Raw genomic sequence first — 17,217 nt, forward strand, 5'->3', positions numbered from 1 at the left:
ACAGCTGGGAACAAAGTACTAGGAACTTCAATTTGGTGATTGCCTAAAGGTGGTCCTGGGATCAACTGTGTTAAAATTACCCGCGTCATTACTAAGCAGGCAGGTTATCAGGCCGCCACCCCAGGGTTAAGTCAATCACGGTCTCTGGAGTGAGGCCTCAGAATCTGCAGGTTTAACAGGCTCCCCCAGGAGAGGCTGGGTATAAAGCAATGTTTGAAAAATCACAAAGATGTCGGCTGGGTGAGATTGGCCAGCACCCGAAATCGAAGAAAGTTCCTGAAAGGCAAGACTAAGCTCCGTGGTCTGGGCGGGCGGGGCAGACAAGACGGGGAAGAGAACTCTATGGGGTGTCCCTATCACTACAAAACTCGCCAGTCATGCCATATCCTTCACACCGTCAACGTCCCACGACCGTGGTGGCAACCCGCCCGCTGGGCCCTTCCCGCAATGCGACCCCTGCCCGCCACTTGCGACGGGCTCGGGCCACGATGCCAGGCCTGCACAGAGCGGAAGCGGCAATAGCGGTTTCCGTTGCCAGCACCCAATATGGCGGCTCGAGCGTCGTCACCGCGGGGAACACATGCTCTGTGTCCCGCCTCGGCCCCCTCAGGTCTCACTGGGCTTTTGCAAGTCACCGTGGGAACCTTCGGGGCGGGGGTAGAATTCCGCGCTCCGGCAGTGATACCAGCTCTCACCCCCGGTCCTAAGCCTTTATTCCCCAGCCGAGGAATGCACTGAAAGCGCTCAGCTTGCACACTTACTCCGCGCCCAACCTATAGTACCTCGGAAGGCCGACGCACCGCGGAGGGGCCAGAATGCCGGGCAATAAGGCCTTCGCCCCACTTATTGGTGAGCCCACGCCGCGGGGCGGGCCTATGTACGCACTGGGCTGTGGGCCATGTCAGTCTTGGGAAATCGGGAGAGGAAGGAGGAGGCACGCTCAGCCATTGGGCTCTTTTGGCTGTCAATCAAAGTGACATCCGGCGACGGCCGCAGTCTCGGTTCGCTGATTGGAGAAACGTGTTCCTAGGAAGGACGCGGAGGGCGGGCTTCCGAGTGAGGTGGGAGGAGGGGGCGGGGAGGGAAGCGGAGGCTGGGGAGCTCTAGGCCGGCCGGCGGTGGCGGCGGCAAGGCCGGGACTCGGGCTGAGGGCCTGCTGTGGCGGCAGCGGCGGACGCTGAGCTCTGCAGCGGGTATCAAGCACATTCCTTTCCCCGACGTCGGTGGGGGGGGGCGGGCGCAGCCCCGCGGGACTGAGGCTTGTGGGGTGAAGGGCGGCGGGGTGGAGCCCAGGGGCAGGAGGCAGGAGGCGGGAACGGGCGGGCGAGCTGGATTCGCGACGGGCCCGGGCCCTGGGCCTGGCAGGGAGGGGCCGCGAATCCTTGGAGAAAGCCAGCTCCAGGGTGGGTTGGACTGGGGAGGGCTGAGGGCGCGAGAAGGCGTGGTGTGAGGCCCAGGCCTGGAACGGGGTGGGGCCATCGGGACGGAGGGCGGGGTGGGGTTTGGCTGTGAGGGTGGGTCAAGGCCGACTGAGTCGCACTTGTTCGCTGTTGCCCCAGAAGGGTAGAAGCCGAGACGCCGACAGCGGGCATGGCGACTTGGTCCCAGCCGGACTCGGGTATCCGGGGCGGGGTGGGACTGGGCTCAGACCAGAGGCGTCTGGCCTTCTTCGTTTTTATGGGGCCTTGTCCGCTTTCTCGAACTTGTCTCTTGGGAGGTTTTAGTAATAAATTGCGTGAGAACGGGAGGGTAGTGTTAGCAGGAATTCTGGGTCGCAGTTGTGTTTACTTTAACCAAATAAGGTGTGTGTGTGTGTGTGTGCGCGCGCGCGCGCGCGCGTTCGTGTATTCGTCCGTCCGTCCGTCCCTATCCGTGTGTCACTCTTCCCCTTTAGGATGAAGTTGGTAGGGGGGTCACGACAGTGAAGAGAAGAGTTACGTCTTGGTTTATGAGGTTAATGGAAACTCAGAAGTAGAGACCAGAAACTGAAAGGCAGATTTACTCCTTCCCCGCTTGGCTATTTAGGTTGATAACTTGGTCTTATCCTTCTGCTTTGGCTCAGAAGGTCATATAAATGAAAATATAACCTGCCTATTGCAAATTCTGGGTGGAATAATCCTCCTGCTTCACTGCTTCCCGCCCCCCCAAGACCTCTCACCATCCCCCCCTCTCACCATTCCTATGGTTTCATAGGAAAGAGAAACCATATTTTAAAGTTGGGAAAACAAAAGGCATTATTCTGTTGTGAAGTGGTGTCCTGAACGTTGTCCTCATATACTCTTTTCCCATTACTAGTTTCTCCCTTCCCTTTAGAACTGGAAGGGACAGGGATTGTAGGCAGTTTTGTCTTGAGAGATGGAGGATACAACTTTTCTTTAAGTTAGGCAATGGGCTTCTCAAGCTAAAAATAGAAGCTGGGTGGTGTATAGATGGGGGGGAGGGTTGGTAAATCAGACATCATGTAAAATATTTTGGATGCCCCAGGCATTATCTCCTTATCCAAACAAGCTACCTTTTAGGGTATTACAAAAATAGTATCCAGAAAGGGGGATCCTTTGTGAGCAGTATTTTCTCTTCATAGTTCTACTTATAACAGATTTTTGGTTTTTATTTTTCTGAAAGTAATTGACTTATTTTTCAATAAAATATGAAAGTGGCATTTGAACGTGTTTCCAGCCTTCTGCCTTGATCATGGTGTGAAAATTCTGGAATCTTATCCTGTTGCTCTTGTGATTCCCATTTCAGGTTTCTCTGGAAACCCCCCTGGTAAGTGTGGAGGAGGCGGGACACTCTGACCCAAGACAAAAGGCCTGTAGCTCCAGCCAAAGAAAATAAACCTTAGGGAGAAGGAAAACAAAACAAAACAGCCCGTCAGCTGTTCCTGAGAACAGCCTGCAGTGGAATCTACAGAGAGGACAACTAATGTGAGTGAGGAAGTGACTGTATGTGGACTGTGGAGACAGTAAGTCACGTGGGCCTTGAGAGCCTGGACTGGGTTAGCAACAGTTGTACACGCTGAGGTGAGGTGCCGAGAAGGGAAAAGTGAATGTGGTCTGGAGAGAGGCCTTGGCTTCACAGGGTGTGCTTTCCTCTGAGGCCATCCGGGAGCTCAGCCCCTGTGTTCTGCCAGGGTGGGATACAGGGTTTGGCCCTGAGGAGGGTAACTTGCTGGCTGGAGCACCAGAGCAGTGGCCTTGATTTGTCTTTTGGAAGATTTAAAAACCAAAAAGCATAAACATTCTGGTCCTTCAGCAATGCTTTCTCTGAAGAAATACTTAACGGAAGGACTTCTCCAGTTCACCATTCTGCTGAGTTTGATTGGGGTGCGGGTGGACGTGGATACTTACCTGACCTCACAGCTTCCCCCGCTCCGGGAGATCATCCTGGGGCCCAGTTCTGCCTATACTCAGACCCAGTTCCACAACCTGAGGAATACCTTGGATGGCTATGGTATCCACCCCAAGAGCATAGACCTGGACAATTACTTCACTGCCCGGCGGCTCCTCAGTCAGGTGAGGGCCCTGGACAGGTTCCAGGTGCCGACCACTGAGGTCAACGCCTGGCTGGTCCACCGGGATCCAGAGGGGTCTGTCTCTGGCAGCCAGCCCAGCTCAGGCCTCACCCTCGAGAGTTCCAGTGGCCTCCAAGATGTGACAGGCCCAGACAACGGGGTGCGAGAAAGCGAGACGGAGCAGGGATTCAGTGAAGATCTGGAGGATTTGGGAGCTGTAGCCCCTCCGGTCAGTGGAGACCTAACCAAAGAGGTTAGTGACCACACGTTGGGGTGGGTGAGAGGGGACGGGGTGGGGGGCTGGTTCTGAAGGAGCGAGATCACAGTACTGACCGCTGTAAAGAACTGGAGTGGCGTGGGGGGGGGGGGTCTCAGGCATTGTTCTTTGGCAGGAATGAGCTGAATTGTCTGACTGGGAGCGGCGGGGTACAGGAGGGGGGCCTGGGGCCCTGGGAGCATTTCCTTGTGTTGAACCATTGACCCACCTCTAAATGTACCGGCAGGGCAGTGGGAGGTTCCTAGAACATGCCAGCGTGTTTACTGCTTAGATTTCAACAGGACTGCTGGAGGCCCCGGGGTGGGGGAGGGAGTGGTGTTGTGATGGGCTTTGATGCGGTGTGTATCTGTTGCTAAGACACAAATACTTCGTGGACTCTTGCCTTGTACCTCCCCCACATCAAAACACACACATGCATATCCTGAAATTCTCCTCCTTTGTGGTCAGACCTGTTGTTGTAAGGTCCTTGATAAGTCAGCTCTCCTGGGCCCGAGCCAAGGGGCAGATTTAGATAGTTATTCTTGGCCAGGAGAGGACCAAGGCTCCCATTCCTTGCTAGAGGCCTGCTGCAGGGAGTAGGGAGGAGAGGGCTGGGAGCTAGAAGAGAAACTGCCTTCCGCCACCTCAGTCAGCTTGCTTGGAGCTGTCAGAGGTCTTCGGCTCCTGACGCGTGGCTGACACACTGTTCGGGGCAGAAAGTGAGGCACTTGCCTTTGTGGAGGTGAACGGCTCCTGCTGCTCCCACTTCACCAATGTGATGATAAAACCACTTTGAGCTCTGTTTGGGCCAGGCCTGGCCACTCAGCCTTAAGGAGCTTGAGAAAAGGCCTGCTGCACTCTCCTGGCCATTAGGGAAAGGGAAGGCTGGATTGCGTTGGGCCGGGTTTTCCAGAGCCCAGTCCTGGGGAGGAGGGGAGGTATGTACAAAGTTTTACAGGTGTTACAGGTCTTAGGTCTTTTTCTGCCTACCAGTCTGACCAGGTTCTGCCTCCTGTCCTGCAATTGAGCCCGTTACTGAGTTCATTTCTTTGAATGTCAGTGGCTGTCAAAGCTTGTGACTTCCTCTGGGTGGGTGGTGTTCCATGGGGGTGATTTTGCCTGTCCAGGGGACAGATGGTCATGTGTAGAGACAGTTCTGGTTGCCACAACTGCAAGAGGTGCTGTTGGCATCTAGTTGGGATGCTGCGAAACTTACTGAAAAGGGACAGGCCCCCGACGGCAGAGGGATCTGGCCCCACACGTCTTAGTGCCAGGGCTGCTCTCTGCTCAGCTGCCTTACACCGGATCTTCTTTGAGAGGATCAGATAATCTAGAAGTATCTGAGCACGGGAGCTGTGAGCGTTCCTTACCTTGCAGTGCCTCAGTTCCTAGATTCTTCAGTGCCACTGGAAACTTTACTTTTTTTCTGTTCCTCTGTCCTTTTCCTTCAAACGGGCTTCAGTCTTGGCATGGTGGTCTGAAGAAGTATGCGTCCCAGCCTCCGCCTCCATCCTCCTGCCCTCATGTGGCTCCCCAAGGGCTGGCTGTGTAACTGGGCTTGCTCCTGGGAGCTCTGCAGGTGAAGCTCCAGTCCTCTTCCTGTTCTCCTGGGACGCGATGGGGTGGGAGGTATGGATGTCATCGGCTGAGTTGGGGCAGAACGGGATGACTTTGACCCCGCTTTCTTCCATTTCTTGGCCTTCATGAAGGTTGTGCCGTCCCTGACTCCGGGCCTTCTCTGTTCCCTTTGGGGGTTGGGGGTGGGTCAGAGGGCCCTAGGCTGGGTGTGGGGGAAGGGAGGATTATTACGCATCTAGAACAACATTTCCTCAGCAACTCAGGGATAAAAATACCCAGGTCCAGAGCATGTGACAGGCGCTGCTGGAGCTGGTATTCTCCCCAGGGGTGGCAGAGCTCCCCCGCTGCCAGGCCGCTTCCATGGACAGCCCTAGCCCAGGCCCTTGTCAGGGATAGGATTCCCCTGGAGGTTGGCACTCTGCCCAGAGCAGGGGGTGGCTTGTGTACAGCTCTTTCCCTGCGAGGAGCAGTCTGTGACCAAGGAGAACATACCGTCCCTGACCTGACCTTAGGCTCGAGGGGTGCAGCAGTGAGGATGGACGGTGGAACTGTGCTGCCGATTCTGTGGGTGCCATTTTCCTGGCGTTAGGGTTGTGGGCCAGGGGCCGCCCGAGCAGCTCTTGAACAAAGCTGGGGTGAGCGGGGCGCGTGGCGCACAAGTGTGGCCAGGATGTGGGGGAGCACCCGGCTCCTTCGGGTATGGCCTTCAGGCTCGGACTCCCTCCTGCCTGAGGCAGGCCTGGCCGGCACTATGACCTCTCCGCTTGTGTGCAGGCGGCTCTCCTCCTTTCTGTCCTCTGGCCTGGGGTCGGGGTCAGAGCCCCTGGCTGCCAGCGGGGCTGGGTGCAGGGAGGGTCCTTGCCCAGCCTGGCTTGGGATCCTTGGGCTTCAGGACGACCAGCCGCAGCCCTGCTGAGGAACAGGAAAACTCCACTTGCAGGGAAGAGCTAGATTTCCCGAGAAGCTGCGGGAGTGGTTTCTGCCCGGTCCTGAGTGGGCTGGGGAAGGCAGGATGCGACAGGAGGGAGAGGGGCACCCCTTCCCCCCAGGGCTCTCTCACTGCGCCACCCCGGCTGGCTGACTGGGCTGGGTGGGGCTGCCCGCCCCTGGGTGCGTCTCCTTGAGGAGACGGAGGCGGCCCAGGGATGGGCTGGTTCCTTGCGGCAGCTCCTCCAGCTGCCCTGGTGCAGAGATTGGCTCCCGGCTGCAGCTAGGTAACAGGCGGTGGGAGGGGATTGGCTCCTTCCGCATCTCCAGCGGAGACTTGGGGGAGGAGATTGGCTCTCGTCGCAGCCTAGGTAACGACGGTGGGAGGGGATTGGCTCTTTCCGCAGCCCAGCTGCTGACCTGGGGGAGGGGATTGGCTCTCCGCAGCCTCAGCAGTGACCTGCGGGTGGGAGGGGGAGGGGATTGGCTCCTTGCTGCAGCCTAGGTAACAAGTTTGGGGGGCGTGGGGAGGGGGAGAGAGGGAGGAGCGGGAGGCTAGGCCCCGGAGGGAGCTGGCTCTCCTCTGCAGCTTGAGCACGGAGCATGGGGTGGGAGTCCCATCTCACTGCAGCCTCTGCGGTGAGCTCAGGGTGGGGGCTGCCGGGTGCCTGAGTGGAACTGGGGTTGTGAGGTGGGAGGGGGCTGCTCGAGGATGGAGGAAGGGGGCTGGGCTGGGCCGCCCAGGCAGCAGCACGGGCGGGGCACCCTCCTCGGGCCCCTTGGAGCTAGCAAGGGGCCACCCTTCCAGCCTGGTGTGCTCCCTGCAAGCCAAGAGCTCCTTGCAGCCCCCTGTCCGGCTTCCCGGCACCAGCTGCCCTGGGGCTCATCTCGCAGACCATGACCCGCCTGGACCGCAGCTCTCACAGTGGTGGGGGCCATGCCAAAGGGAGCCGGCCCCTTAACTCTTTGCTGGCTGGGCACCGGGTGGCCCAGCCCCCCTCTGCTCCTGGGTCCAGGGCTTCTGTTCAGGTTGGTGTATGTGGGGGAGGCTGAAGGGAGAGGTACACCTGGGAGGTCTTGGGATCTGGGAGGTTTACGGTGGGAAAGGGGTGTCTGGTCAGGACTTGGGGTGGGGGCGTCTCATGTAAGGAAATTGCTTTCTGGAAAGTGCTTTTTGAATCTCTGAATGGAAGTCAGGAGTTCAGGGTTTCTTCAGCCACAGGGGGATGGCATGTGTAGGAAGGCCAAATGGCTCTTATTTATTGGGGTTCTATGCTGGTGGCTTTGGGGGTGGCAGTTGGTGCAGGAACTGACAGGAGCCACCAGGGCAGAGTGGGAAGGAGGCATTTTGGTGGCTGAGGTGGCAGTTGTGGCTGAGCGGTGATGGGGCCCATGTCCTTGAGTGGGTTGACTGATGGAGCAGCAGTGAGGCCTGGGGTGTGGTGAGGAAGGGAGTGAGAGTGCTGGTGTGAGGGGACACCAGGCGCCGGCCTTGGCAGGGGTGGGGTGCCCAGTGAGAATCAGCTGACTGCCTGAGACGGAAGCAGCTTGCTAGGATCAGCTGAGAGGGGGAATTCTGGCAGGGATGGATCTTGAGGTGAGCCTGGGCTTTAAGAGTTGTGGGTGTCCGGCCTGACTCCTGCCTCAGCCAGGGAAGGGGGAATGGCTGGAGGAAGGGCTGGAGGCAGCCTGTCAGTTGTCATTGATGGCAGCAGGTGGTTGCAAATGCAGGGATTTTCCTCTCCGGTCCACCCCACCCCTTTATGCAAATGAAACGGCACCATAGGCTGATGCAAGCCTGGCCACCTCGGAGTAATTCTGCGTGACAGTTCGCCCTTGCCTGGCCTGGCCAGCATCCTACAACAAACCCGAATTCGAGGGGATTCTCATTCCCAGAATGAGAAGTGTCTCCTGCTTCCTTCCCCCTTCTTTCTGGTGTAGCGGTGAGGTGGCCCTGCCTTTTGGCCTGGCTGTATCTCTGGGCCTAAGCCCACAGGCTTGTCTGAGGTTGATCATGCTGGTAATTTTTGCTAGCTCGTTTTTTTTGTTTGTTTGTTTTTTGTTTTTTGTTCTTATTTTTTATGGAGGCTGGTATCTGGAAATGGATGAATGAAGCCTTGTTGGTACAGAGGGGACAGAGGCTGGGAGAGCTGCCCCCCATTCCCAGGTCTAATCAGAGTGATGCTAGGAAAGTCCCCTGGATCCAAGAGCTAAAGTCGCGGTGATCTGTCTTTCAGGACATAGATCTGATTGACATCCTTTGGCGACAGGATATTGACCTGGGGGCTGGGCGTGAGATTTTTGACTATAGTCATCGCCAGAAGGAGCAGGATGTGGATAAGGACGTACGAGATGGAGCGGAGCAGGAGGACACCTGGTCAGGCGAGGGCGCAGAAGCTCTGGCGCGAAACCTGCTAGTGGATGGAGAAACTGGGGAGAGCTTCCCTGCACAGGTACCCCCACCTCTGCCCACTTCTAGAAACTTCTCCTTAGAGAAGGCAGCTTCTGTCTGTGGGATAAACCTGAATGTATCTTTTGGGCTGGGGTCTCTAAGTCACTTGGGCTGAGGAAGGGGGAGTGGATGAGCAATAGAAGCAGAGGGGCCAGGCCTTGGTGACAACCAGCAGGGAGGAAGCAAAGCATCTAGCAGCTTCCTATTTGTCAGGATTCTTCCACTCTCCCTCTGGTCTTTCCTGGAGTTTGGGACGTAGGGCCAGTCATCAGCCTGGGCACAGAGGGAGAGTGTAGGCCTGCAGCTGTTCCGGCCCTCCTTCGGCTTCCCCCAAGGCTGGGGAAAGGCTGGGGCAGAGGCTTCGGCCTGCAGGCAGCCGAGGCCCAGGTCAGTCAGACTTACGGTTGCTGTTGCCACAGGTGCCTGGTGGGGAGGACCAGACGGCCCTGTCCCTGGAAGAGTGCCTTAGGCTGCTGGAGGCCACCTGCCCCTTTGGGGAGAATGCCGAGGTGAGCAGGACTCCAGGGAGCACCCACCGAGCCAGCAGGGCAGCCTGCACGCCGTGTGTCCCTCTGCGGCTGTCCGGGGGGCCAGCCCCCAGGGCTGGCCTGCTCCTGGCCGCAGGGGTGAATTCAGAGGAAGGAGGAGACAGAACCTCAGCTGGTAGTCTCTGGGAGGAACGTGACAGTGGTCTTGTCTTCCCCTCGTTAAAACCTCTGTTTTGCCCTAGTTTCCAGCAGACATTTCCAGCATAACAGAAGCAGTGCCTAGTGAGAGTGAGCCCCCAGGTCTTCAAAACAACCTCTTGTCTCCTCTCCTGACGGGGACGGAGTCGCCATTTGATTTGGAGCAGCAGTGGCAAGATCTCATGTCCATTATGGAAATGCAGGTAGGATCACCCGAACAAGACACAAACCTCTTGGGCGTGGAGCAGTGGGTGTTCCCATTCAGCTGCTAAATTTTTCTCCTCTGGGAAGAGAAGGGAACAGTTCTCTCATCCGTGGGAAAGTGGGGACACTAAGAGGTCATCGTCCAGGTGTCTCCTTGGGGAGGGGGTACAGTCAGGATGTGGGGTTCGGGTTAGAGCTGAGCCTTCTGAAACAGGACTGTCCCCTAGGTATGCCTTCTTCCTTCGAGGTAGATAATCGCTTGAGCGCATGCTTCCAGCTTTAGGGTTCCTATAGCCGGACACTGGTGTGGTGTGTTTGCGGCTGGGGCCAGCTCCTGCCCCTTATGGTCATCTAGTCAGGTGTTTGTTATTTTAAAGGTGAGGAAATTGAAGCTCAGAGAGGTTAAGTGATGTGCCCATGGTCACAGGGCAGGTGGTACAGTTGGGCTTTGTCCCTCCACGGCTGGGTGTTCTTGGCTGTGCAGATTTTACAGAGGAGAGGTAGGCAGGGTTGCATGTTTTCCTTGCCTCTCTCTCGGAGGTAGGGGAGTCTGGCCAAACATAGCTGGGAGCTGGGCAGCCCTGCGTTGGGTGGGGTCTACCCATCTCTGCCAGGCCTCGCAGGCCTGGTGGACCTAGCAGGACTGGGAGTTGACCCTGGGCTCTGGATTCCAGTCTCTCGGCTTCCCACCACGTAGCTGTGCCTGTGCTTGGTGCTTGCTGCCGGCACCCCCTCCCCACGCCCCCCTGGCAGCCCAGGGGGAGGGAGTCTGCTCAGAGTGAACCGTGATGCTCTTCTCCCCTGCCAGGCCATGGAAGTGAACACTTCGACGAGTGAGATCCTGTACAGCGCCCCTCCTGGAGACCCCCTGAGCACCAACTACAGCCTTGCCCCCAACACTCCCATCAATCAGAATGTCAGCCTGCATCAGGCGTCCCTGGGGGGCTGCAGCCAGGACTTCTCACTCTTCAGTCCTGAGGCGGAGAGCCTGCCTGTGGCCGGCAGCTCCACACTGCTCCCGCTGGTCCCCAGCAATTCCACCAGCCTCAACTCCACCTTTGGCTCCACCAACCTGGCGGGGCTCTTCTTCCCGCCCCAGCTCAACGGCACCGCCAACGACACGGCAGGCCCTGAGCTGCCCGACCCACTGGGGGGCCTGCTCGACGAAGCCATGCTGGACGAGATCAGCCTGATGGACCTGGCCATCGAGGAGGGCTTCAACCCCGTGCAGGCCTCCCAGCTCGAAGAGGAGTTCGACTCTGACTCAGGCCTCTCCTTGGACTCCAGCCATAGCCCTTCCTCCCTGAGCGGCTCCGAAGGCAGCTCTTCTTCCTCCTCTTCCTCCTCTTCCTCCTCCTCCTCTTCCTCCTCTTCCTCCTCCTCTGCTTCTTCTTCAGCTTCTTCCTCCTTTTCTGAGGAAGGTGCTGTTGGGTACAGCTCTGACTCTGAGACCCTGGATCTGGAAGAGGCCGAGGGCGCTGTGGGTTACCAGCCCGAATACTCCAAGTTCTGCCGCATGAGCTACCAGGACCCGTCGCAGCTCTCCTGCCTGCCCTACTTGGAGCACGTGGGCCACAACCACACGTACAACATGGCGCCCAGCGCCCTCGACTCCGCCGACTTGCCACCGCCCGGCGCCCTCAAGAAAGGCAGCAAGGAGAAGCAGGCCGACTTCCTAGACAAGCAGATGAGCCGGGACGAGCATCGAGCCCGAGCCATGAAGATCCCCTTCACCAATGACAAAATCATCAACCTGCCGGTGGAGGAGTTCAACGAGCTGCTGTCCAAGTACCAGCTGAGCGAGGCCCAGCTGAGCCTCATCCGCGACATCCGGCGCCGGGGCAAGAACAAGATGGCGGCGCAGAACTGCCGCAAGCGCAAGCTGGACACCATCCTGAACCTGGAGCGGGACGTGGAGGACCTGCAGCGCGATAAAGCCCGGCTGCTGCGGGAGAAGGTGGAGTTCCTCCGGTCCCTGCGGCAGATGAAGCAGAAGGTCCAGAGCCTGTACCAGGAGGTGTTCGGGCGGCTGCGGGATGAGAATGGGCGGCCCTACTCGCCCAGCCAGTACGCACTCCAGTATGCCGGGGACGGCAGCGTCCTCCTCATTCCCCGCACCTTGGCTGACCAGCAGGCCCGGCGACAGGAGAGGAAGCCAAAGGACCGAAGAAAGTGAGCCTGGGGAGGAGAGGGGGGTTGACGCTCACCGGGATGGAAACTGGAGAAGGGCTGGGCCTGGACCTGGACCTACAGTGGGGACTCGAATGCCTTCTTATCCAATAGATCTCAGATGGGATGAACTGCGGGTCAGTGGACAGGAAGAGGAGGGCGCAGGCGCTGTCTGGCTCAGCTTCCCCCTGTGGGGCGGGGAAGGGGGGCGGAAGCAGCCAGACCGTTTGGGTGGACAGGGTCCTCACCCCTGCTGTTTCCTTTGAGGGAAGGGGTGGTGCTCGCATTGCTGGAGGCCGACCAAGGGGAAAAGGGGGGATCTTGTAAGAGGAAAGTCACAGAAAGTCTCATTCCTGGAAAGAAGAAAGGAGGGAAGGGAGGAAAGAAGGGGGATTTAAGAAAAGAAAAAAAAAAAAAAACCAAAACCCAAAAAAAATCAAAGCGGGAAGAAAATCAAAGGGCAGGTTAAGGTTGGCTCTGCCAGAATACCAGAGGGCAGGTTTAGGTGGGACTAGGCCCTAGGCAGTAGTAATCCCCACTTCACCCCAGGGGAGGGTGGAACACAAGGTGGGATCTGGGAGGGGCCTTGTGGGCTCTTTCAGCTCCTGCCCTGTGGAGCCCCAAAAGGGGAGCTCTTGGGTGTGTCCTGTAATGTTTTCATTTGTAGGGGAGCCATTGGGACCCAACACTCGCTTGAGGAGTTAGGGTCAGAGAGGGAACAGGAAAGGGTCACAAGGCCCCCGTGCTGTGTTGCAGCAGCCCCAACACCAAGCATGTCCTTCACTGCCCTGCCACTCCTGTCTCCCTCTGTGCCCGGTCCCCCCTGAGCTGAGGCACCCACGTTTCCATCCGAGCCTGCATGCGAAGGCTGTTCTCTGCCTGCCTGTGTGCCCCTGCCCCTCCCCGCTGCCTGGAGCTCTTCTGCAGCTGGGGCGCTGGCAGTGCCCCCAGTGCTGAGCCTGTGGCCTCCTGGGGGCTACTCTGAGGCAGGGGGATGATGTGGACAAGCCAGGCAGTATTCAGCACAAACTGGGGAGTGACCCTTCCCTCAGGCCTCCCCTACCAACAACTGGGCATGTCACTGAAGACAAAAAAAAAAACAAAAAAAAAACCCACAAAACCCAGCAACAAAAACTAGTCCTTTTAGAATTTCTTGCGCTTTGATTTTTTTAGGGCTTGAGCCCTGTTTCACTTATAGGGTCTAGAATGCTTGTGTTGAGTAAAAAGGAGATACCCCAATATTCAAAGCTGCTAAATGTTCTCTTTGCCATAAAGACTCCGTGTAACTGTGTGAACACTTGGGATTTTTCTCCTCTGTCCCGAGGTCTCCGTCTGCCTTTTTTGTTTGTTTGTTTCTTTCTAGGAGAATGAGAAGTGCATGTAATGGGGGCTGAGAGCACCTACCCCCAGGCTCTCGGCCACAGGCTGCTTCTCTACACCCCCAGTTTAGTAGAGACCCCAGTCAGGAGGATTGCCTGGGGGAGGCAGAGAGGGGAGCAACGCCAAGGTGGCCAGATGGTTCCAGGACCACAGTGTCTTTATTTTTAACTCTTTGCCACTGCTGCCCCCACCCCTGCCTGTCTCTGGAGTACAGTCCGCTCCAGACTAGCGGGAGTGAGTTGTGGGAAGAGAAGTGCCAGATTCTCCTCCCCGCTGGGGGACAGGGGGAAGGGGGATGTTCTGAGCAGTGGGGATACAAGGCATGAGCCTGGGGAAGTGCTTTTATAAATTATTTTCCTTGTAGATTTTATTTTTAATTTATCTCTGACCTGCCAGGGAGAGGAGAGAGAGAGAGAGAGAGAGATATGCTGTGAGCACATGACAAAATAAAATAAAATAAAATGGATGATTCATTCTGAAGTGCAATTTTTCCCTATTTTGAATTCAAATTGAGTAAAAGACCCCAGGAGGGAGGACTGGCCATTGTGTGGCTAAGGCAGAGCTCACAGCGAAAGGTGGGTGAAGAACAGGAGAGGTTGACAAATTTAGAAAGACAAAGTCTTCAGTACCCTATTAAACTTTCCGAGCAGTGCTGGTACCTCTTCACAGGGTTCTAACTTAATCCTTGGGGGACTTAGAATCCTTCTTGGGCTTTTCTAAGGACTAGGCGAGGTGGAGGTGCTGTCCCCTAGCCCAGCTCCTTGTCCGCTTATGAGTCAGTGCATTTTTAATGGCGAGCATGCCGTCCTTTCTCTAGTGGCCCCACCCGCCAAAGGGGTGCAAAGCATGGGAGAGCAGCCACACCAATGACCGAGACAAACCCTGAGAAATCCATGAGACCGACACAGGCCCAAGACTTGAGCAAGAGGACCATAGAACTAGAGAAGCAGGAAGCTAGACTCCAGGGTTTAAGGCATCTGAAAGCCTCCTAGCAGAGGTGAACAGAATCTGTTCTCCCTCAAAACACCTGCTTTAATATCAAGCCTACGAAGAGCTGGGTGCTTGCTGGAGCCGCCGCCACATGCTGGGTAAGTGCCTAGCAAATGTGAGGAACGAATGCTCACCTGGCAGCCTGTGACATTACCAGACAATATTTAGGACCAGAAGCTGTGATCCCCATTGTGGAACCTCCCGTGTACCCCCTTGTGACCTGGCCTAGCCCCATAGTCCTTTATTTATTTATTTTAAAAGATTTTCTCCATTTATTCGACAGATCACAAGTAGGCAGAGAGAGAGAGGAGGAAGCAGGCTCCCTGCTGAGCAGAGAGCCCAATATGGGGCTCGATCCCAGGACCCCGGAATCATGACCCGAGCCAAAGGTAGAGGCTTAACCCACTGAGCCACCCAGGCGCCCCGCCCTGTAGTCCTTTAATGGTGCTACCAGAGTATCCGAAGGGGTGGAACAGAATTCATAACATCAATTAATTTGTTTCCGTTTACACTGGCTTTTGTTGTTGTTGCTAAAACCCCATCTAGCTGGAAAGCATCCTCAAATGAGCTCTTTCCTAATTAGGAATTAGCTAATGTCTGTACGCCAGATAAAACCAAGATTCTTGAAAAAAGAGTAAGACTAAAAATTATGTTTGAAAAACTTTAATTCATCCTGATAAAAAATACAAATTATATATAGAAGAGTAAATTGTGACAAGTAAAACTCAGTCATGTTTTTGTATCCCTTTTAGAAATGTGTGTATGTATTTTTAAGTACACAATTAGGCTGTAACTTTTTATCTTGCTTTGCAATTTTAACCTAACACATTTAAATGTTTTTTAAGAGAAAAAAAAAAAAATCATCTTCACCCTCTTAAGTGCTGCCCCTGCTCTGAGAAAGTACATTTTTGTCACCCTTCCCCACGTCCCCTTATGGAGAGATGTACAGTTGTGTCTAGGATCCTGCTGATTAGCTGGGGCTTTGAGCCAAGTTGGTCAGCACTTACTGTGGGGTTGACCTCTTTCTGCCGCTGGCAGGTGGAGTGGGTGCTTCAGCTTCTGGCAGGAATAAGACAGGAGGACTTGAGTAATAAGGCCTGTCAGAGAAGCTGCTACACCTCAGACAAGTGAGAAGAGGTCCTGGACTCGGCAGGGAGATGAGCAGGCTTCACTGCAGACCAGGCTTCAAAGTGACCTGCCCACGTGGGAGCAGAAGCCTGGTTTTGTCTTGACTCTAGTACTGGGCTGTCCAAGGCGATTTCTCCTCACATCCTGATTCACATGGGCATTCTGAAGTACACCCCTTGTTTCAGCATCTGCCCTACTACACAGATCTCACCAGTGAGGCTGGGGTCAGTATTTCAGTGTCACTAAAAATAGAAGAAATCCAGAACTGAGGGGGAAGGTAGTGAGCTAGAGAATGCTCAGTGTCCCCCAAGCCCTGGCCTCCACCGTGGACTCCTGCCCAGACCGGGGAAGGCTGGACAGCAACCCGCCAGCCAGTGACTGGGGAGGACTCAGCACGCAGCCCGGCCTTCCTCAGGCAGCCGTCTTAAAAACTACCATCCCCACAAACTACCATCCCCACCACCTTCATGTCTCCTACTGCATCTAGGAGGCACTGACCTAGTTCTACATCTTCAGCTCCAACTAACCAGTCCGATAGCACCACCAGCAAGAAGTCCCTCTCACTCCTGACACAGCCTGCACACAAGCACAGGCAGCAGACTGCTGGCGGCCTTCCTGGAGGTCACTCTCCCGGCCATGTGTGGAAACTGGCAAAACTCGCAGTCTTCATTGTCATGAGTGGCTAAGCCTTGTTTTCTTATCACTTGGACCCATCTGGGAGATGAAAGGGACTCACAGACCTTCGATTTGTCATTGTCAGCCTAACAAGAACCTTTCACCTTTCACTTTTCCCACAGAAGCCGCCCATCCTCCTTGCCTCTAGTTCTGAACCCCACAGTGGGGGAGCTCGGTATACATGTGGAGCCTAACACCTGGTTTGAGTTCTGGCCCTTGTTCTGTCCAGGACTTCACAGTTCACGTCCACCTGGATTAGCAGACAAACAGAATCCAGCACACAGACTGTTCAGAGGAGTTCAGGACCCAGTAAAGAGGTGTGTTCTCAAAATCAGTTGGAGAGAAACACTTGTCTTCCTCTCTGAGCAAACGGGAATATTACAGAAGTCTTAAAGCTGGTTCTTTTCCAGTCTAACTGCAGAATGGAGAGAGATTGCATGGTATTTGTTACTTAATTTCAGATGCTATTTCAACCAGGGAAACAAAACCTAGTTTACACTTGGGAGGAGGCAGGGAAAAGGCTAAGGAGATGGTGTCTTTTTTTTTTAAAGATTTTATTTATTTGCCAGAGAGAGCAAGTGAGTTCACACAAGCAGGCAGAGAGGCAGGCAGAGGTAGCGAGAGAAGCAGGTTCCCTGTCGAGCAAGGACCCGGACGCTGGACTTGATCCCATGACCCTGGGATCATGACCTGAGACGAAGGCAGCGGCTTAACCCACTGAGCCACCCAGGCGTCCCAGGAGATGATGCTTTTAAACATGAATTTAATTAGGCTAATTCAGTTGTCTTTTTTTTTTTTTTTTAAAGATTCTATTTACTTATTTGACAGAGATAACGAGAGAGGGAACACAAGCAGAGGGAGTGGGAGAGGGAGAAGCAGCCTTCCCACAGGGCAAGGAGCCCAATTCGGGGCTTGATCCCAGGATCCTGGGATCATGACCTGAGCCAAAAGCAGCTGCCTAACGACTGAGCCACCCAGGCACCCCAAGTTGTCTTAGACCTTAGTCCTCGGCTAGGGACTGAAGTAACAATTTAAACAGTGAGCCAGTGCCCCATGGCTAGGCCCCCAAGTTGTCCAATGGGGTAAACAGTGGCTCTGGTACTACCACAAACCACCAAGGTTACAGTGCAGATCTGGACACGCTACTAAATATTTAAACACAAGCTATTTAATGTAAGCAACAACCACAGAACCAAATCATCAGTATATATTGTAAACTTATTGTTTCAGCCTTGCCTCATAGTCCTGCTGCCTCACTGGC

General features: G+C 55.4%; 1 protein-coding gene across 5 annotated transcripts; it reads left to right on the forward strand.

Moving 5' to 3' along the window:
• Positions 1–1,059: 1,059 nt before the first annotated feature.
• Positions 1,060–13,643, forward strand: NFE2L1 (NFE2 like bZIP transcription factor 1). 5 transcript variants are annotated; one of them, XM_059150114.1, is made up of 6 exons: positions 1,060–1,193; positions 2,746–3,764; positions 8,510–8,725; positions 9,144–9,233; positions 9,455–9,613; positions 10,423–13,643. In XM_059150114.1, the coding sequence occupies exons 2-6, from the start codon at positions 3,255–3,257 to the stop codon at positions 11,788–11,790; spliced, it is 2,343 nt and encodes a 780-aa protein (XP_059006097.1). In that variant the 5' UTR covers positions 1,060–1,193; positions 2,746–3,254; the 3' UTR covers positions 11,791–13,643. The 5 variants fall into 5 exon arrangements, with proteins under 5 accessions (XP_059006097.1, XP_059006096.1, XP_059006099.1 ...); XM_059150113.1 differs by lacking the exon at positions 1,060–1,193 and adding an exon at positions 1,495–1,618; XM_059150116.1 differs by lacking the exon at positions 1,060–1,193 and adding an exon at positions 1,495–1,618 and having other exon boundaries at positions 8,543–8,725.
• Positions 13,644–17,217: the final 3,574 nt, after the last annotated feature.

The sequence above is a fragment of the Mustela lutreola genome, chromosome 15, assembly GCF_030435805.1.
Source record: "Mustela lutreola isolate mMusLut2 chromosome 15, mMusLut2.pri, whole genome shotgun sequence".
NCBI classification, from domain to species: domain Eukaryota; kingdom Metazoa; phylum Chordata; class Mammalia; order Carnivora; family Mustelidae; genus Mustela; species Mustela lutreola.